The following is a 22,177-nucleotide window of genomic DNA, read 5'->3' on the forward strand; positions in this document are numbered from 1 at the left end:
CCAGCATCAGCACCATGTCCAGCATCAGCACCATGTCCAGCATCAGCACCATGTCCAGCAGTACTACCATAACCCAGCATTGTCTACTTCTTAAATTCCTTCACTCCCATTGCCATCCTTACTCTTCCTTCCAGCCCCTTTTCTTTCATCCCCTTTTCTCGCTTATCTGGATTCTTATGCCTCTCATCTCAGCCAATGGTGACAGGAAATGAGGCTTGGAAGAGCCCAGAGTATCTAGATTCAGCCCCTGCTTAACCCCTTCCTTAATGATTATGAGACCTTGGGCAAGCAAGTGGCCAGCCTCTCTAAGCATTGGGGCTCTATGTGCATGAGGGGGGTTCTATGGCCAGAGAAGTCTAAGATACAAGGTTTGTAAAGTACTTGAAACAGGCATTTGTACACACACACACCTTTCTACTGTGTCAGAACTGACCTGGTTCTGTTATTTTCCATAGACATTGGTGTCCCCAGCCACAGTGCTCCTGGTAAAGCTATCCCCTGCTTGGTTAATTGCATCTCTTCTCTATGACTCTAAATGCCTAATAGGTATTAACTTTGGATTTTCTCAGCATGGTATCTTTAATAACAAGAATGGATCACCAAGTTCTGTCTGAGGTTGCCAGCTCCTTTAAGATCTGAGACTGTGTAGCTCTTGTACCCAGTCAGTTTGCACTGAGGTGACAGTTGCAAGTGGCTTTGTCATTTGAGCAAAAGTATGAAGCCCTTCTAGGTCTGACACTCTGTTCATTTAAAAATACCTATTAGGCTGTGTGTGGTGGTGCCACCTTGAATCCCAGAACTCAGGAGACATTAGCAGCCAGAACTCTTGAGAGTCTGAGGCCATCCTGGTCTACATAGGCCAACCAGAGCTACAAAGTGAGACTCTGTTTCAGAAACATAAATATATACTGGGTGGGTAAAATGGCTCAGTGTGTAAAGGTGCTTTCTGCCAAGCCTGATGACCTGAGTTCAATCCCTGGGACTCACACTGTGGAAGAAAAAATACTGACTCTCACAAGTTGTCCTCTGACTTCCATATGTGTGTCATAGTACCCATTTGAATATATACACAAATGAATAAATTTTTAAAACACCTGTTCTCAGGCATAGAGTTGCATGCCTACAACCCCAGTACTCGGCAGGCTGAGCCAAGGAGGTCTTCAGGTTGAGGTCCGCCTAGAGCAAATAATGAGGACCTGTGCTCAGCCCTCGGGGCATTTATAGTTCACTGGTGAGATGCCTATCAAAGTGCCAAGTGAAAGAACACCGTGATGCTATGTACATGATGCTGAGAAAGTTCATTGGGAAGGGTTGAGCTAGTGTGGGAAGTCAGAGGGGTGTCCAGAGAATCATGTGGGAGTCTGGATCTAATGGATGGGCAGGTATTAATAATAATAATTAATAATAATAATAATAATAATAATAATAATAATAATAATAATAAAAGACAGGGAAGATTCCAGAAGAAAGTAGCATTGACAAAGGTAAGGTATCAAGAACGGGCAGGGCATCTTCCCCTGAAGATGGATCTCAGATACAGGTCTGAGAGTTAACTACTCACTGACCCTAGTGAGAGAAGTGAAGGCAGAGGAGGTGTGCTGATGGGAGGAGACGTGGACCTGGTTAGATTTGTGAATATGAAAGCGTATGCTGGCTGCAAGATGCTGAGGTCAAATCCAATGATCCTAGGCTTCCAGCATCTGCTGGTGGAGATCAACATCAGGAGAGGAAGCCATCTTTCCACAGAGCCTTAGCTGCCCAGCTGGCTGTCTCCTCCTGTCTTAACCTCCATAACTCTTGGTCACCCTTCCATGTTGCCCAAGCCAAGATAGAAGGAAGTGTGTGGGTGGCTGTCTCAGGAGAAGGTGTTTCTAAGAATGATGTAGCAGTGAACAGGAAACCTTCAGGGGAGTCATTTCCCTGGCTTGAATGGTTCCCTGGAAGTGATGTACGATTTCCATCAAGCAGGATGGGTGAAAATCATGTCTCTCTTTTCCCTTTGTCTCGTCTCTGCAGGCTTATATTTGGCACCCTTTATCCTGCATATTATTCATACAAGGCTGTGAAGTCCAAGGACATTAAAGAATATGTAAGTGAAGCTGTTCACTGGGGGGGGGGGGGCGCGTGTGGCTCAGTGTGAATGGTAGAGGAACATGTCCCTTAGTCTGGGTCTGTGGCAGAAGGGAACCTATCACCCTTCTCATGTGAGTTCTCAGAAGTCCTGTCCCCATCCAAAGCTGTCCCCTGTCCAGACCCTAAGTATCAAAGTGAGGAAAGCAGCGAACTGTAAGGAGAAACTGAATCTGGGACTAGGGGTCGGGTGCCATGGTGACTTCATCTCTCTGGCCAGCTCCCTCACCCGGGGAACTGCAGACCACAGACCACAGACCACCTTCTTCCCCCAGAGACGGCACACAGGTTTGAGAAGCCAGCTGACCTGGGTTATTACCTGGCTCGCTGGTTCTGACCCGCTTCCAGTCTGTCCTCTGACACCAGTTTTAGTCTGGTTGGTGTGTCAGCTCTTTGAGGATAGGGGTGTTCCTAACCATCTCTCTGCAGCACTTGGCAGAGAGCTGAGCCCATGGCAATGGAAAAGTAAAACCTTTTAAAGTATGAACGGATTAATTCAGAGCTAGCTTGAAAGTCATTATTTTCATGGATTTCCCAAGAAGTCTTTATGATGAACACCTCCAGTTCAACTGCAACCAAAGCCCAGCCCCCTTGCTCCCAGTTCCCAGAACCACTTACTTCAGCTGCTCCTAACAGGGGACCCAGAGTGGGTGACTTCTGGAGGCCCATCCCTGGTATGTGTGAGGACAGCCCTGTGCCCATGCTATAAATAGCCAAAAAGTTGCAAACACAGAGGCTCCCAGTTCTCAACTGACACAGCCCAGGCTAAAGCAATAGGCAGCTTCTTCTTCCAGCGCTCCCCCTCCTGAGCCCTCCCCACCTGTGGGACTCAGCAGCTGGGCCTGGGAGGGAGGCCTTACTGAGGTCTCTGTAATTCAAGGCTGATCCGCTCCAGGGCAGGGGCTGAGCACGCTCTCAGGCAGCTGGGCAAGATCAAACCCTGGTAAATCGTCCTGTGCCAACTAAACTCATAGGAGCCTGGTGTATGGCCAGAGTGGCAGCTCATTCATTTCGAGTGAGACCTAACTGACAAGTAGAACAGCTGTCTGTTGGCTGGGGTGTGCACACTTCCCCATGGGGGAGCTTGGCAGTTAAGGTTAGAAGGTTTCTGGGTAAAACTGGCTTTGGGAGATGGGAGCTGAGGAGTACCCGGGGAGACTTGCCTCCTCCCCCCGCCCCTCACACACGCACACTGTCACATATGTTCAATGCCCAGTACTCTCAAAGCCCCCACTCTAGCATGCTCAGTGCCATATCACATGTGCACTCACACGGTTCATGTTTCCTTCTTGTGGTCTGTTTGATTTTATTTCTGTTGCTGTGATGAAATGCTCGGACTAGGAGCTGGAGAGATGGTTCAGTGGTAAGAGCACTTGCTGTTTTTCCAGAGGACCTGGGTTAAGTGGCTCTCAACACCCGTTACTCCAATTCTAGGGCATCTGATGCCCTTTTCTGCTCTCTGAAAGCACCTAAACACACATTACTACACACTCATGCACAAACACACACACACACATGCAGAGAGAACAAGCAAGGCACAGAGACACAGACAGACAGACAGGAATTAAAAAAAAAAACAAAAACAAAAAGAAATCTTAAAACTTTAAATAAGAAAACACTTTGACCAAAAGCAACTTTGGGGAAGAAAAGAATTTGGCTTATGCGTCTAGATGACTGTCCATCACTGAGAGAAGCAAGGCCAAGAACTCAAGCAGGATCTTAAAGGCAGGCTGCTTGCTAGCCATGCAGGAGTGCCTCTAACATAGAAACTCACTCACAGCCAAGGAAGTCTAGCAGAACCATGGCGAAGGCTGTTTTGATGGCTCACTTGGGCTCATGGTCAGCTAACTTCCTTATACCACCTAGTACCATCTGCCCAGGGATTGGCGATGCCCACAGTGGGCTGGGCCCTCCCATATCAATTAACAATCAAGACAGTCTCTCATAGGCATGGCCACAGGCCAATTTGATCTAGGGAATTACTTTTCTTTTTTTCTTTCTTTCTTTTTATTCTTCTCTCATATATTACACCCTGCCTGCAGTTTCTCCTCCCCCCCCCACTTCCCCTTTCTCCATGATCCACCCCCTTCCACCTCCCCTCAGAAAAGACCAGGTAGGCATCCCAGGGACATCAACCAAACACTGGATAACAAGCTACAGTAAGACCCAGCAACAGTGAGGCCCGGCATGTACCATCATCAAGGCTGGACAAGGCAACCCACAGGAGGAAAGGAGTTGACAAAAGAGTCAGGAACAGCCCCTGCTCCCAATGTTAAGATTCCCACAAAAAAAAACCACATCCATAGCATATAAGTAGAGGACTGAGGTCAGACCCATCCATACAGGTTCCCTGCTCTCTTAAGTTCCCATGAGTCCCAGTCAGTTGATTCTGTGGGCTGTGTGTCCCTGACACGTCTGGCTCCTCCTGCTCCTCTGCGGGGCTCCCTGGGCTGCCCGATGGTTGGCTGTGGGACTCTGCATCTGTCCCCATCAGTTGCTGGGTGAACCCTCTCCGGGCTCTTTGATGTTGGTTTTGTTAGGCTCTGGTCCCAGAACACGCTGCAGGCAGGACAAGCTGTAGGTTGAAGGTCTTGTGGCTGGGTTGGTGTCCCAATCCCTCCACTTGAGTCCTTGCCTGGTTACAGAAGATGGCTGGTTCAGGCCCCTTGTCCTTCATTACTAGGAGTCTTTGCAAGGATTATTCTCGGAGAGTTTACGGGGTTTCCATTGCACTGGGTTTCCACCTTGCCATTGAAATGCCCCCAATTCCAGTCATTTCTCTCAATATTTTCTGCCCCCCCAACACCCTGTTCCCAACCACACCTACCCTCAGTGCAGCCCCGAAATCTATTCTATTTCGATCTCTTGAATTTCTTGATGAAGATTTTCTTCCATATGATTGTCAGCTGTGGCACCTCATAACCCCATTTGTATAGGAGACGACCTGGAACTTTCCTGGGACTCCAGCCCTCCTTCACTATCCAGCTGCATCAATTCTCATGCCCAGTTGGTGACTGTGCCCATCATTCTTAGGGCCATGCCATCTCCCAACTCAGATCCCCTGTCGTTTTCTACAGCCGCTCCCTGAGGTCTGCTTCAGATCATTTTCTCTGAGAAGAGTCAGTGGTCTCTTGAACTAGCTTTTAAACATATTTATTTATTGTTTTTAAATTGGTTATACCTGAAATTATATTTATTATCTGTAATTTATAAAATATGTACAAAAACATAGGTTATTGAATAATGCTATTTTATATTATTTTATTTTATGGGTATGGATGTTTTGCCTGCATGTCCTAAGTGTACCATGTTCCTGCAGTGCCCTCAGTAGCCAGAAAAGGGCATCAAATCCCCTGGGACTGGAGTTACAGATGGTTGTGAGCCACCATGTAATTTATGGGAATTGAACCCAGGTCCTCTGGAAGAGCAGCCAGTACTCTCAATGGCTGAGCTCTCTCTTTAGCCCAGGATGATGCAAAATTTGAAGACTGTAATAATAACTCCCTTGTGTCTACCAATATTTATAACGCTGAATAACTCCCTTTGGCTATACTCTCATTTTTATATTCTTTCATTATTATTCTAAATTTCATACAAAGTATCGGATTAGCTTATTGTCACTGTAACAAGTTACCATGAACTTCCCAGCATAGAACAGCATACATTATTAGATTCCATTGCTGAAGTCACAGGCAAGGCTGTTTCTCTTTGCAGTCTCTGAAGGAGAGAATGTCTCTGACTGGTCTGTGGCTCCAGGTGGCAGCTGCTCGCCAGCACACACAGCTTACTCATTCTTTGGAGCCAGTGGTTTTGCATCTCTGAGCAGTCTTCGACAGGCATGGCTCCCTCTGACATCACTGGGAAGAATCCCTTTTTAAGGATGCATGCAATTACAGTTGTTGACCTTCCTATCCCAGTGTCCTGAATAACTCTGTTAATTCCTATTGGCTGTGTAGTGGTCACCATCCTCGGGGAGCCACTAATATTGAGTGAGACCCTTTCTCAAGACTGAAACTGTTGGAATTAATATTTCACTAATTTATTATTAATTAGTATAATTAAGTACTATTAATTAAATATAATTAATATGTCTACTAATATTAAACATAGTCTTTGGGCAGGAATAAGTGAAAGTTCAGGTGTGCCTCCCAGGGAATAAATTAGTCACATCCTTATAGAAACAACACTTTGACTGAGAGGTTCTCTCTGACCTACGAAGGATACCTGAAGCACCAGGATAATTTGAAACTATGGCATCCATAGGACACCCAGTCTTCTCCAAGTTTTCCTAATCCTGAGCCTTTCTTTAAAAGTTTCATTTATATACATACTGAAGTCCCTGTTTGAAAATCTTACTTTGGTTCTTTGCAGTTCAAGGTCCAGCCAAGAGCATTGTTATTTTTGTGAAAGATTCTTGCTCTGTCGTCCAGGCTGACCTCAGCCTCATGATCCCCCTGCCTCAGAATCTTAAGCACTGGGATTCAGGCCAAGACTTTGAAGACAGCTTATAGTGTCCATTTTAGGAGTTTTCCTCTTCTTGGCTTCCCTTCTTCTCTGAGGTTCTCCCTTCCTGAACTTGTAGCCAGTTTGTCAGGCTCCTTCCCCAGATCTTTGGGGGTTTTGATCTCAGACATAGTGAACCTGGATTTAAATCTATGATTCCTCCAAGGGTTGTGCTTGTAAGCTTGCTCTGACTGCAGACCAGCCATTTGCTTTCAGCGTCAAGGTGTGGTGGAGCAGAACTGTCCCTGAGTTAGGGAAGTGTGACAGGTGCCGGTGGCACTGCCTGGGGCCACCTCAGTGTCCACTACCTTGGCACTGAGCAGCAATGACCCTGTCTACCAACTCTGCCTTCCTGTCAACAGGTCAAATGGATGATGTATTGGATTATATTTGCCCTCTTCACCACGGCAGAGACGTTCACAGACATCTTCCTTTGCTGGTAAGTGCTCCAGGGACTGGGATATTTCCAAGGGCAGCTTTGCCTGGTGGTGGGGAGAGGTGGGGAGGGATCTCCATCTTTCCTGGGATCACAGGAGTAGGACCAACGTTGGGATGTTAACTGGAGCATCTTGAGATCCCTAAAAGCCCATGTTGTATAAGGCACTTGAGAAGTAGCATAGACGACACAAGCAAGAGTTTCTCCACAAATGAGGTTGGTAATGTATCCATGTGTGAAAGAAGGAAAGAGACGGTGTATAGAAGAACTCAATGACAGGGGCCGAGCCTATAGCTCAGGAGTAGCTCAGCCCAACACTACAAATTAAGTATGCAGTTAAAACACCACATTTCCCTCCCAACCCATGTGCTCTTCCCATAACCACTATCCACACTTGTATCTCCTCTTAAAACATTGTGGGTGCCAGGTATAGTGGAACATGCCTTTAATGGCAGCACTCCTGAGGCAGAGGCAGGCAGACCTCTGTGAGTTCGAAGCCATCCCGGGTTCCAGTGACATAGACAGACCCTGTCTCCAAAAAACAAAACTCAAAACAATTGCTGATATGTTAACACACACACACTGACACAGACATTTTTAATTTTTAAAATGTATTATTCTCTGTGTAGGCATGTATGTGTGTGCTGCCTGGGATCTGTATGTGGTATGTATGCATGAGCACAGGCATGCCATGGCACACGTGCAAGTTAGAGAACAGCTTTGTGGGGTCAGCTATCTCCTTCCAATCTTATGTGTGTTCTGGGGATCAACTCGGGTCGCCAGCCCTGTGTCGCAAGCACCTTTACCCACCGAGCCATCTCCCATGTAGCCTAGACTGGTCTTTACCACTCCAGCCCTCTTTCTATGGTCCCTAAGTGATGGAGTTACAGATGTGTGGTGCTTACATTTTTCATTTTCTCCTTTTCAATAATAATATTAGGCATAACAGTTCTATTTGTTTATTGAATTCATTCTAGAAATACTTTCATATGAGCATAAATGTATCTACTTGTTTTTCAGTGGTCACATAATATCTCATGGTCTAGATGAAGTGTAACTTATATAATTAGGGTCCTTTTTAAAAGGGTTTAAATATCTATTTTATTTTTAATTGTGTGTAGGTCTCTGGGGAGTGGGTATGTGCATATGAACATGGGTTCCTGTGAAGGCCAGAAGTGGACCTCAGATCCCCAGGTGGCCGAGAGTGGCCAGCAAGGGTGCTGGGAACCACATTCAGGTCCTCTGAAAGAGCAGTGTGCACTAAATACTGGGCCATCTTTTCAGTCCCAATTAATGTCCTTTGGATGGACATTTAGTGGTTGGCTTTTTTCACTTGTAAACAGTACACTTGCTAGACACAGCTCTTTAGTCTGAACACTTGGGAGGCAGAGGCAGGATCAAGAGTTCAAGATAAGCTTTGGTCACCTAGTAAGTACAGGACCAGCCTAGGCTACGTGAAACGTTGTCTTAATTCTCTACCCCCAAAAGAAGTTAATATAGCTATTTTTTAGCAATGGTGCAATTAAAAACATTACTGATATAGAGATCTCTCTCATAGATGGGGAATAATAATATCTAGTGTCCTGTCATATTTAAGGGAGTTGACAGATATTTTCATTTGCACCCTGTAGTTTTGTTTCATAGTGTGACACAGGATGGACTGGGCCTCCGTGAGTAGAGACAGACCCTGCTATGCCATCCCTTATCTTCCTATGAACACAGACGCTGTCACAAGGAATCAGACAATTGTGTGCAGCTTACACAAGCAGCTTCTGTGTCACCTGTAGAGATGAAGGTGCTGGGGCCCAGGACAGCGATGAGTGGGTAGTCCATTAATAGTGTGTCCTACCCCTGAGTCATCCAGTCCTGGGTCCTTAAGGCTCCCTCTGTCTACTGCTGTGTTCTGTCCTGCTGTCCTTGCTCCTTCTCATGATTACAGTGTTAGTCTCAGGAGCGCCTCCTGGTATATCAACATGATAACCTTGCTACTTTTGCTGGCTAATGGTGGCTTTGCTCCTGTCTAGTTGCTGGACTACCCCCTGGCCATGGTACAGTTTTAGTTTCCTACATAGTAAGAACTCAACTACTATGTTTTTATTGCCTCAATATAATTTTTTCAGCTTTTATGAGACAGGGTCTCATGATGTATCCCTGGCTGTCCTGGAACTCATTCTGTCAACCATGATGGCCTTGAACTCACAGAGATCCACCTATTTCTGCCTCCCAAGTGCTGATTAAAGGCATTCCACCACACCTAGCTCTGCCAATTTGATTTTTATTTGGTAAGGCATATAAGATTGCTTTTGCTAACATGATAAATTATCACAGCTCTCACCCCTCAAAGGAACGCACGGTTCTTATTCTGCCATTTCTACAAGCTAGAAGCTGGAGTGGGGTGATCCTAGTTCCCTGCTCAGACCCTCACAAGTCCAGGATCACAGTGTAGGGCAGCGGGGCTCGGTCTGAAGGCTCTGGGAAGAGTCCAACTTCCCAGTCTTTCAGGTTGCTGCCTGCATTTTATTCATGGTGTTTGTAGGACCATGGGCTCCATTTCCTTAACATGCACTGCTCCCTTCTTCTGCAAGTTCACCATGGCATCTTGATCCTTGATCAGGCTTCAGATTCTGTCTTCTATTTCCAACAGAAGATCTGGGTTAGCTCTATACCATGTAATTGGATAGGCTGGCCCCAATAATCCAGATATCTCCCCATCTTAAAGTCAGCCGAGAGCAACCTTCATTATATCTGTAAGTCCTTTTGCCATGTAAGGTATTCAGGAACAAAACACCAGGGGGAGGTCATGGGCAAAACCCTGGCTATAGTAGGAATATATTTGGTACCAGGTGTGTCTGGAGTGTTCGTGCAGGATGGGTAGAACCCCCACATACCCTGCTTGTCAAGTGGAGGCCTCACCTGTCCCCTTCTTTGGCTCTCTTAGTTGATGGCATCTAGGTATTTATGGGTGGGAAGTGAGGGTCTCCTGCCCTTCTGGAGGCCTCAGCTCTGCAGAGAAGGGATTAAGGGATCTCCAGGACTCTGCACCCGTTACCCATTCCCTTCGGTTTGCCCCCTCCCCAGGCAACCCTCTTTACAGTTCCCTCCCTCTCTCTCTCTCTCTCTCTCTGTGTGTGTGTGTGTGTGTGTGTGTGTGTGTGTGTGTGTGTGTGTGTTCTATCTTGATGGAAGAAGCAGTTAAGTGAGTGTTTATAGAACCCGGTGTGCAGAGTCTGTCCAGGCACTAGCGCTGTGTGCAGCCCTCAGGAGGAAGGACACCCATTCAGGGCATTTCCCAACCCACTGAGGTATGGGTACTAGTACCCATCTCATTATTTTTGTCCCTGCCTGAAGTCTCTCTGCTTTGCCTCTTGACCCCTTCTCTAAGGTCTTGTATTCCTTTCATGTAGTATGTATACACACCTTCCTCCACACAATTCGTCCCTGCCTTTCCTTTCTTCACCAAGGCCTTTACTTTATCCTTCCACTCATTCACGCTTTCAAGTGTGGGGCCTCAAGAACAGCTCCCAGCCCAGGGTGGAGCCAACTTCTCAGGGAGCCCTCTCATGTGGCTGGGAGAATCCATTCTATTCTCACTAGAAACTTCAACTTCCTCCCCTCTCAAACTTAAGGCTCACTCAGTCTGAGTCCATTTCCTCACTTGTACCCACCAAAGGATAACTTCTGAAGATTTCTTAGAAGTTTGCTTTTAACATGTGATGTTTGGGGTGATACCAAAGATATAGCAAGGAAAACTCCGGAGAGGGGTAAGCAACAAGAGTGAATTTAGTAGGCACTAATGCCCTTGTGCCCACAAGGACTGTGTCCACACTTCCATTGTAGCGTGTGGCCTTGCTATGGGTTCACCCATTTGTCTCAGTTCTCTAAGGTCAAGGACTTGTCTAACCTATTGTCCTAGTTGGCTTTGTCAACATGACACAGTTTAAGAGTCATTCGAGGGGCTGGTGAGATGGCTCAGTGGGTAAGAGCACCCGACTGCTCTTCCAAAGGTCCAGAGTTCAAATCCCAGCAACCACATGGTAGCTAACAACCATCCGTAATGAGATCTGGCGCCCTCTTCTGGAGTGTCTGAAGACAGCTACAGTGTACTTACATATAATAAATAAATAAAAATCTTAAAAAAAAAAAAGAGTCATTCGAGAAGAAGGCATAGATTGAGGAATTGCCTAGATCATCATGGGCCTGTGGACATGTTAGTAGGGGGTTATAGTGATGCGGGCTACCTGGTGCAGGACAGCTCAGCCCAGTGTGGCAGCCCACCTCTTGGCAGGTGGTCCTGCATTGTATAGGAAAGGTAGCTGACTCTTCAATTCCTCACCTTTCTTACTCTCCATCCCTCCTTCTCTCTTTCCCTTCTCCCTTCTCTACACGTGGCTATGGCTGGCCTCTCTCTACCTTCTCTCCTTTCTCCCTGCCTTTCTACAGTAAAGCTCTAAAACCAAAAGAAAGAAAGAGAGAGAGAGACAGAGAGACAGAGAGAGACAGAGACAGAGACAGAGAGACAGAGAGACAGAGAGAGAGACAGAGGGAGAGACACAGAGAGAGACACAGAGAGAGAGAGAGAGCTGAACATGAGCCTACAAGGGAGCAAGTCAGCAAGCAGCAGTCTTCCAGGTTTCCACTTCAAGCTCCTGTCCTGACTTCCTCCAGTAACAAACTGTGAGTGTAAGGCAAACGAACCCTTCCCTCCCCTACATTGCTTAGATAAGAAAGGGACTGAACTAAAACCACCTGTCCTGCTCTGCCTATGCCTTTCCACCTACACCTCTACAGGATTTTTCTCAATGGAACAAACACATGTATAAATGAACAATGGATCAATCAATCGACCAATCAGCAGAAACATATCACAGGAAATTCACAGAGCAGGGCAAAATGGAATGGCACTGATGGTGGCTGAGAGGATAAAGTCTTGAGATTCCAGTGTGACTGTTAAGGACAGGCAGGAGCTTCCTTCTCAGTGACTCTGGAGCCAAACCTGAGCTTTAAAATCAGGGAACTTTACAGGCAGAGCTTGTTGAGAAGGAAGTGTAGGCTGGGAGTAAGGAAATGGAACCAGGACTGGCCTAGTCCCGGGACAAAGAGGAAGGGCCGGATTTCCATTCGTGTGCACCATTTGGAGAGGTAGATTAGGTCTGTTCACTCTTCCTTAGCCACAGAACAGCTTGCTCTGCCTGTAAACATCCTGTCCTTGAGGAGGGCTTATCTCTGGAGCTTTTGCCCTCACACACCAGCATCCCTTGCCACTTTAGTGTCCTCGCCCTGTGATAAGGATGGGCTGCCGTGGCTAGGAGCACACATGGGAGACAGGGAGTGCGGAAGAACCCACAGGCAGCATTGTCTTCTAAGGATACTTCAAAGGCCCAGGAACTTGCCTTTTGTTTCACTCTCTCATCTTACTTTCAGAGACTTCATGATGATCTCATCCTAACTGACTTTCAGAGCACCCCAGTTTTGAGCCTAAGATTATTTGGGAGCACCGAGGAGTTGGAGAAGAACATATACCAGTCAATCATTCATTTTTAATTTTTTTTTTTTACTAATACTGTAATTTTATTGGTAATTCTAATACATGTAGATTTGCATAGAATACAAGCTCATGTTCATTTTATCAAGTTCACATGGGAGATTAATACTTCTGTGATCAACATAATGATATTCTATATCAGCATCTATAATTCATTACATTAAATTCCTATTTTAATCAATGTAATAAGGTTCTCTGGTTTCATTTTGTGTAGAGTACTACCTTGCTTAGATAGATTTTCTTAGCATTCTATTTGAACATGGATGCAAGATGTGTGTCTTTCTTTTTTTTTTTTAATATTTTTATTACATATTTTCCTCAATTACATTTCCAATACTATCCTAAAAGTCCCCCATAGCGCCCCCCACTTCCCTACCCACCCATTCCCATTCTTTTGGCCCTGGCATTCCCCTATATTGGGGCAAATAAAGTTTGCAAGTCCAATGGGCCTCTCTTTCCATTGATGGCCGACTAGGCCATCTTTCGATACATATGCAGCTAGAGACAAGAGCTCCAGGGTTCTGGTTAGTACATCATGTTGTTCCAACAATAGGGTTGCAGATCCCTTTAGCTCCTTGGGTACTTTCTCTAGCTTCTCCATTGGGAGCCCTGTGATACATCCAATAGCTGACTGTGAACATCCATTCCTGTGTTTGCTAGGCCATTTTTAATTTTAATATATGTTTAGGACTATGTATATATGGGAGTATGTACTCCAGGATGGCCTAGAACTCTCTATATAACTGAAGATGACCTTGAACTTTTTATCCTCCTGCCTCCACCTTCCCGTTGCTGGGTTTACAGGTGTACAGCACCTTCTGTGCCGGGATGGAGGCACTCATGCATGCCAAGTAAGCACCCTACCAGCCAAGCAGCATCCCTACTCCTTAATTTCGTTTGGAGACAAGGTTTTGGTGTATAGCCTAGGACGGCCCCAAACTCATGATCCTTCTGCTCCAGCGTTGCGAGTGCTAGGACTTATGGGCAACTGTCACCATGCCCACTACACTACCCCTGACTATCCCAAGCCTTTTGAGGGCTCAAGGGCTGAAGCCTGGAAGTACGTCCTCCTCTTAGCCCCAAGCCGACGTCCTGAGAAGAGTTTAAAAGGCTGTCGTGGCTTCCTTTTTAGTGCTCTGGATACTGATGCCATCTTTCCCCAAAAGGAAAACTCATTCTGCTTTAGCTCTTCTACAAACCATTGATCTCCCTATGCCTGGGTATCGTCAAAGCAGGCTCCAACCCCACAGCCTTTAATCCCAATCCTCAGAAGGCCAAGGAAGGCAGAGCTCTGTGAGTTTAAAGCCAGACTAATCTACGAAATGAGGCCTGTGTCAAGGGAGGGCAGGGAGGGAAGGAAGAAGGGAGGGAGGGAGGGAGGGAGGAAGGAAGGGAGGGAGGGAGGAAGGAAAGAAGGAAGGAAGGAAGAAAGAAAGAAAGAAAGATGGAAGGAAGGAAGAGATAGGGAGAGAGGCAAAAAAGAAAAAGAGACAAACCAGGCTCCATCACCAGGATAGACATGATTGCCTAATAGTGGCCTCCTATACAGTCTAGAGCTACTTGGTATCAGGTTGGGGACAGTGCTCAAAAGGCAGACCTACTGGCCACACCAAACACTTCCACCTGAATCTTCACTGAACTGTGTGCTCTGTTGGTCTGACTAGCGAAGGCCCAAGGAATGAACCAAAAGGTCCAGAAACAGGAAACTTTTTATTGTTGCTTTTTAAAGGTATTAGGAGTGTATTTGTGTGTGAGAGAGCGTATGAGTGTGTCTGCACTCGTTATAGGCATGTGTGAAGAAGGGGTGTCAGATTCCCCAGAGATGGAGGTGTAAGCATTTGTGAGTCTCCCAGCATGGGTGCTGGGAGCCAAACTCCGGTCCTCTGGGCAGCAAGGGACATCTTTTCAGACTTCTTGCTGAAGCTTTTAAAAGCTGTTTCCATGTGGGTGGATGGATTATGCTAAAAAGATTCTAAAAAAAAACCCAAGTGATCTATATAGCAAATGGTTCAGGGAATCAAGGTAGGCTGGGCAGTCCAGAGGGGCCCCTGGGAGGGTCAAATAGACATATGCATTTCCTAAATGCTAACCCTGTAGCCTGGGACAGAGGCTCTTAGTTGGCTGTGCAGTGAGAGTGTGGTTACTCAGATCTAAATGACGGTTGCCTGCTATCTACAAAGTGCATACAGATAATCCACTCCTGAGTACCCGGACCATAGCCTCACTTGTGTGCATACAGAAAGAAGCACATACTGGGAGGTTTGCTGGAAGCTTGGCTTATGATGGATGCTTGTCATCAATCTCTTTCCCCGGGAGATATTTACACATGTATAGGAAGCTATGAAAGAGACGGGAGCTTTCCATGTTCTGGTATGAGATGGCCCCCAATGTATACTGTTGATTCTGTGCAGATTAGGGAAAGCAAGGTGTAGGAGGTATAGAGAACAGAGGAATGCCACCAACAGGCAGTTAAGGGACTCACAGGTAGGGACCCACCTGATTGAGTAGGCCTAGCCCCTAGTCTAAGATATGCAATAGACAGATTAAGAAGAGAGTCTAGAGGGCCTGGGTGGGAGGGAAGCTCTGTATGCTTTCAGATTCTTTAGCATTTCTTAAATATGCGCATGCATGACCTACTTTTTAAAAATTTCCTTTACACAATAACTAGGAGAGCTCTAGTGTGATGGCTGTCCTTGGGACTGTCTGTGTTTCTTAGGCTGGTATGTGAACTTACTGGATTCAGTAGCTTTCCCCTTGGACTGCCTAATAATTTGTCTTCAAAACAAAAGTTCCTCCATTATTAATGAGCGCCGTGTCCCACTCTGGGGGTGGGGAGCATCAATCACGCCTCTCCTCTTTCAGCCCTGGTCCTTTGTAGCTGTGAAAGATGAAACAACTTTGCCGGGGAAGAACCCCACCCTCGCCCCACCCTCACCACGCCCCACTCTCACCCCGCCCCACACCAGTTACTGGTGAATACTCAGGAAGAGCCTGCTAAAGCCAGAAAGAGAGAGGCTTTGGTGAGGTGGGCCGCTGACGGAGGAGAGGGAGCTGTATGAGTTTGGAAGGGCTCTGAAATGACTCGCTAGGGGTTGCTTTCATTTTTAGCTTCTTTCATCTGGGAAGGATGCCTGGGAAAGACTTACTCTTTGGCCCCTCATACTAGCGTAAGAGACCTTTTTATCCACCACATCTTATTTTAAGTAAGGATACCTGGGGTTTGTTTTAAGTAGGTGTGGTCAGACTTGAGGACCTGAAAATGGCTGACAGGAGGGAGATGTTTGTCCACATCAAAGATCCCTAGTAATAGGAAGTGCAGCCTCACACAAGGCCACTAGAGGAGGTACCGGGATGGTTCTGGAGGCAGAGGGTGGAAACGGGGCTTGCTGTCAGCATGGTTCCATGAGAAAGATTTGGGTTTGCTACTGTAAGTGGTTCTGAGAGATAGGAGCATCTCTGGCTATCTGGTCCTGGTATAGGGAAATGCAAGCATACTCACAGTGGCTGAGAGTATGAGATCCTGCAGGCTCTAGACTATTGGCCTGCATGTGAAAGCTAAAGGTCTTTGAGCATAGACCTTTTCCTTACTCACCAGCCCTCTCTCATTTCCAGGGTTGGGAGGGTGCTAGAGAGAAGGCTCAGCAGTTAAGAGTGCTTGCTCCTCTTGCAGAGGACTAGAATTAGGTTCCCAACATTCATGTTAGGTGGCTCACAATCTCCTGTAACTATAACTTCAGAGGGATCTGATGCCCTCTTCTGGCCTCCAGAGTCACTGCACTCACATGCATAAACCTACACATAGTTACACATACACACAATTTAAAAGTAAAATATTAGAAAAAAGTAAGAAAGCTCAGAAGGAGCCTGTGCTTGTATTGGGAGCTCTTTCTTGGCTAGATCTAGGAAGTGGCTTACCCTGACGAGGACACTTCCTCCAGAGTCAACAAAGCCTCGAGATACTGTCAATGCAATTGTGCAGGTTATTCACAGCACCAGCTAGAGACTGGAGAGGTGGGGTTGAAATCTGGGTTAAACTCTGCTTACCACACCATGGCCCCAGTGATCTGCATCAACCTGAGGGGCTTGGCTTTTCCATTTTTATCAGACTTGACGTAGAGTAGCAGAGACACACCAGGACACTTGTCTCAGGTTGATGTTATTTTATCAGTCTCTAGCTGGATCCCTAAATTCAAGGACATCTGACTATTTCTCCTCCCTTCTCCTCTCCTCCCTCTCCTCCTCCCCTCATATCTCCATCCTCTTTCTCTGTGTCTTGCTGTTTCTGAAGGAGGGTGTGTGTGTGTGTGTGTGTGTGTGTGTGTGTGTGTGTTGGTGTTTCTGAAGGTACACATCCATGTATTTGTATAACAGAAAACAGCTTCAGATGTGGTTCCTGGGGCACATAGACTTTTTTGTTTTGTTTTGTTTTGTTTTTAACACAGGGTCTCAACGGCCTGTGACTCAAGTAGGCTAAAGTGGCTGGCCAATATCCTAGGGATCCACCTGTCTCTGCCTCTCCACTGCTAGGATTACAAGTGCACGCTACACCAGCTGGCTTTTTTTTTTCTTTGTTCAATCTGTGGATCACGCTCAGCTCATCACACTTGCAAAAGCAAGCATTTTCCCAACTCCACTCCCTCTTCAGCCCAAGATGCCAGAATCTTGTCTCTGTCTGGAAGCTCCAGGATTGCAGGGAGTCTCTGCCACTCCTCCAACCCCCACCTTATATAAGATGGCACAGATAGGTGCAGTGGGGGCCAGTGTTTGTAGGACAAATGGATGAATGGGCCTGAGGGTGTGTGGGAGTCCAGCATGTATGTTATCCCTCACTCTTCTTTCTTTCGGCACACACAAAAAAGATTAAGATCTCTGCCTGACATTGAGTAGAGGAAGCAGGACTCTCCTGCTTGGTAGGAGTTGGACTCCTCTTCCTGCCTTTATTGAAACAAGAAAGAGGTGCCTGACCATTGTGGAGACCCTGCCAGCTCCACCCTGCTGTAGTTCCCCCTGGCCTGGCCTCTGTGTCTCCTGGCCACAAACAGTGAAGGCTGAATGACCAGTGCCCAGACACAGACTTGACCTTCTGAGTCTACAAGCTGCAGCTGGATCAACGTGCCAACCCCAGGTAGCATAGCCCTGCAGAAGCTGTTAGCTGCTGCCAGGCAAGGCCATGCTGTAACCGCTGAAGTGAGCCGGCCTTCCTGCTTCTCTTGAGAAACAGAATCAAAACGAAACATGAGTTGGCTTTTAGGACGAGGTCTCGAGTGTGTAGAAGTGCATGTGTGTGCACATGCCTTCCGCAGGTGGAGGATGAGGACTCTAGGAACCTGGCATACCTGTATGAGATGGGGGGGGGGGGCATCCATGCCAATCCCGGTCTTTTTTTTTTTTTTTTTTTTTAAACAAGCTTTAAACAGTGCTGCGGAGAACCTAATGGAAGGTATATTTTCTTATCTTTCCAGGTTTCCATTCTATTATGAACTAAAAATAGCATTTGTAGCCTGGCTGCTGTCTCCCTATACAAAAGGATCCAGCCTCCTGTACAGGAAGTTTGTTCATCCCACATTGTCTTCAAAAGAAAAGGTAACTGATGCTGCTTCTAGCAAGGGAAAAAATCAAAGCCCTGTGTAGAAAGGGTTTTTCTGTTGCAGGAGACCCCTTGTGGTTCTTTACTTCAACAGGTAAGTGGTTTCCTTTAATAGTGATATATATATATATATATATATATATATATATATATAATATCCCTTCTGCAATTTTAGTTTCTTTGATTCTTTTAAAAGCACAGGAATAGGGCTGGAGAGATGGCTCAGTGGTTAAAAGGTCCTGAGTTCAATTCCCAGCAACAGCATCCAATGCCCTCTTCTGGTGTGTTTGAAAACAGTTACAGTGTACTCATAAACATTAACCAGGCAAACACAGAAATATTATGAGAATCTGTTTCCGTTGTAATCCCCTGCAGATAGTGTCTTTGATTGTGTGATGCTTACAATCCTGTGAAGTTTTCAGAAATTTTATAAATGCTAGGGTCCCAAGAGATGGAGTTGGTGGTTGGTGGTCATTCAGGAGGTTGTTGGATGTTTGTTAGTAGTCGTTAGTTTGTTAGCTCAAAGAAGAACCAAAAGAAAAGAAATTAGATTGGGATATTGTGATAGGGGGTGAAGCTGGGGAGTGGGGTTAAGGGTGGGAAAAAGAAAAACCTACAAAGTAGCAAAGACCAACTACAATCTCATTCATTCATTCTCTCTCTCTCTCTCTCTCTCTCTCTTTCTCTCTTTCCTCCCTCCCCATCTCTCTCTCTCTCATTTATTGTGTATGGGTGCATGCACGCCATGGCACATGCAAAGACCAATGGTTCTCTCCTTCCACGTGTGTCTTGAGAACTGAACTCAGATTCTAAGGCTTGACACATGCCTTTATCCACTAGTATCTTGCTCTGTAGCTCAGACTGTCCCTGAATAGCCCAGATTTGCCTGCAACTCATCTTGGTCCTCCTGCCTCAGCTTCTCATGTGCTGGGATTAAAGCTTGCACCACTGCATTCAGCTCCAAGGCCTTTAAAAAAAAAACTCCCTGAAAATAGTGGTATATAGCTTTAATTCCAGCACTCAGGGGGCAGAGGCAAGTGGATCTCTATGAGTTCAAGGCCAGCCTAGTCTACAAGGTAAGTTCCAGGCCAGACAAGGCTGAACAGCGAGACGCTATCTCAACACACCTCCAACATTATTCCTGTAAGCTTCTTTTTGTTTTCACATTTCACTTTCATTATTCTGATTGTATGTGTGCATGGAGGATGTGTGCAGGATAATTTCATTCATGCATAAAACTTGTGCTGATTAAAAAACTATTAGTACACAGGACTTGTACATATTTATGAGGTACAATGTGATATTTCAGCATTTGCACAATGCGTGCTGATCAAATCAGGGCAATTAGCAGGTCTCATTCCTTAATACTTTGTTTTTGGAAAGTTCCACCGCTCCTCTATCCCCACCCCCTGCCCTTTCTCTCTGTTTCCCACCCCTACCCACACCCACTCCACCACCCTACCACCCCACCTCCCGTTGTGAGCTCCTGTCACCTGCAGTGCTTTGGAACACTAGTGCTCATTTCTTCTGTCTGTAGCACTGTCCAACTTTCTATGGCCCTGCTCCCTCTCCTCTTGAACTCTGCGTCTAGACTGACTATTTTAACACCCACATAGGAAAGAAAGCATGGTGTTTGTATTTATTTCACATTACCCAGTGTGCTCCATTTCGGTCCATTTTGCTTAGAAAAGTTATCATTCTATCTTATTTTGAGTTAAATGAGTAATTTTCCATTATGCATATATACCATATTTCTGCATTCATCCACTGATGAGCATCTGGGTTAATTCCACATCTTAGTATCATGAATAGTACAGCAATATCTGATTGGTTCAAAATCTGCACAGTTCTCCCAGCACATGCAGGTGAAAGCATCTGATAGCAGTCAGTATCCCTCGGGCTGGAGCGACGGCTCAGGAGATAAGAGCACTGCTTGCTCTTGCAGAGGTCCTGGGTTCTTCCCATCACTCAAGCAGTAGCTTACAGTCATCTGTAATTCCAGCTCCAGGCAATTGAACATCCTTTTCTGACCTCTGCAGGCACCACATACACATACATAATGTTTATACATACATGAAGGCAAAACATCCAGACACATGAAAAGAAAATAAATAAATCTAAAAATATTTTTAAAAGAATTCATATTCATGGCAAAGTTCAAGGAACATACATCAACATGATAAAAAAAATCCTGTGTGACAAGACAGTGCTGGCTGGGAGAAGCTTTCAGCTTTGCCTTTATGTCTCGGATGAGATCAGCGTGTCTGCCTTCACTACTCTTACTCCACACAGGATTGGAAAGTCTCTCCATAGCAGTCAGGCAAGATAAACAAGAAAGAGTCATGCATACGACAGGAAGAGAGCAAGTCACGTCACTCCTGATTACATCTGATCTGATTCAATATGTGTAAAACCCTAAGGATTCCACAAAGAGACTGTTAAAACTGACAGATGAATTCAATAGTCAAAAAATTAAAGGAAATCAAGGTATAAAATCAGTAACATTGAGGCTGGAGAGATGGCTCCATCAGTAAAGTGTTTGCCGTTCTGTGTGGGGGCTTGAGTTCTGACCCTGAAGATCCACGTGGAGAAACAGGCTTGGCAGTGAGTGCCTGTAACCGCAGGGCTGGTGGGTAGGGGAGGAACAGAGAAAGGCAGCTCCCTGGAACTCCCTGTACGGATAGTCTAGCCACATCTGTGGCTATCTGTGGCTAGTCTACTGAGTTTCAAGTTCAGTAAAGACTGTCTTAAAAAGAAAAGAAGGTGGAGAAATAAAGATATGGCTTCCACAATCATGCTATGCACACGCAGGAGTGCATATTTGCACATGTTTAGATATAGTGGCTGGTCAGGGTGGCTCACACCTATACTCCTACCTCTCAAGAAGCTAAGGCAAGAAGATTACAAGTTTGAGCCACAAAATAAGAGCCTGTCTCCAAAAAGTAAAAGTGGTAAAATTATGTAAAAATGTTGTCTGTCATTATTGATAAAGCTTTTCACAAACTAAAAAAGATAAAAAGATTAGCAGTCTAACTCCTCAAAGATTACATATCTCCAGTTCTAATACTCAGAAGGAGGAAGCAGGTGGACTTCCTGACACACGTCAAAGACTGACAAGAATGGTCTAAATAGTGAGTCTCAGGCCACCCAGGGTCATCCAGGCCCTTGTCTCAAAAAATAAATTAATTAAGCCGGGCGTGATGGTGCACGCCTTTAATCCCAGCACTNGGGAGGCAGAGGCAGGNGGATTTCTGAGTTCGAGGCCAGCCTGGTCTACAAAGTGAGTTCCAGGACAGCCAGGGCTATACAGAGAAATCCTGTCTTGAAAAACCAAATAAATAAATAAATAAATAAATAAATAAATAAAAATAAAAATTAATTAATTATCAAAACAATCTTTTTAAAAAAAATAACATTTAGACCCTGTCATTCTGCAGATAATAAGATCTCTACATGTACTGTTTACCACTTTATATAGACTCTTTTTTCAATAGTTGTCAAATTTAGCCTGGGAACAGTGGTACACAGGCATACAGTCCCAGACCTTGGTAAGAACAAGAGAGGGAAATTAACAGAGCTAAGGACTTCCAGAGCAGTGCAGCCAGCATAAGACGAGTTGGTCTTGTGCTAAAGAGATGGCTCAGTGCTTGAGAGCACTGACTGCCCTTCCAAAGGTCTTGAGTTCAATTCCCAGCAACCACATTGTGGCTAACAGCCATCTGTAACGGAATCTGATTTCTTCTTCTGGTGTTCATGAAGACAGAACACTCAGATATATAATATAAATAAAAGAAGAGCCCATCTCAGAGAAACAGAGAAACAAAAGCTCAGCATAGAGGACTGGGAAGGTAGCTCAGCTAGTGGAATGCTTGCCTAGCATCACAGAGCCAGGGGTTTAACATCCAGTACTGTCTAAAACCAGGCATGGTGGCACACACCTGCAACCCCAGCACTTAGAAGGTGGAGGCAGAAGTTCAAA

At 45.7% G+C, this 22,177-nt stretch overlaps 1 protein-coding gene across 3 annotated transcripts in view; it reads left to right on the plus strand.

Annotated features, from left to right (window-relative positions):
• Reep1 (receptor accessory protein 1) overlaps positions 1-22,177 on the plus strand; it is a 103,239-nt gene that overhangs the window by 48,274 nt on the left and 32,788 nt on the right. For all 3 annotated transcript variants that reach the window (XM_029479011.1, XM_029479012.1, XM_029479013.1), the window contains exons 2-4: positions 2,017-2,089; positions 6,996-7,072; positions 18,074-18,194. In XM_029479011.1, the coding sequence (XP_029334871.1) occupies positions 2,017-2,089; positions 6,996-7,072; positions 18,074-18,194 (271 nt within the window). The remainder of the gene's footprint in view (positions 1-2,016; positions 2,090-6,995; positions 7,073-18,073; positions 18,195-22,177) is intronic.

Source organism: Mus caroli, chromosome 6, assembly GCF_900094665.2.
Source record: "Mus caroli chromosome 6, CAROLI_EIJ_v1.1, whole genome shotgun sequence".
Classification (NCBI taxonomy): domain Eukaryota; kingdom Metazoa; phylum Chordata; class Mammalia; order Rodentia; family Muridae; genus Mus; species Mus caroli.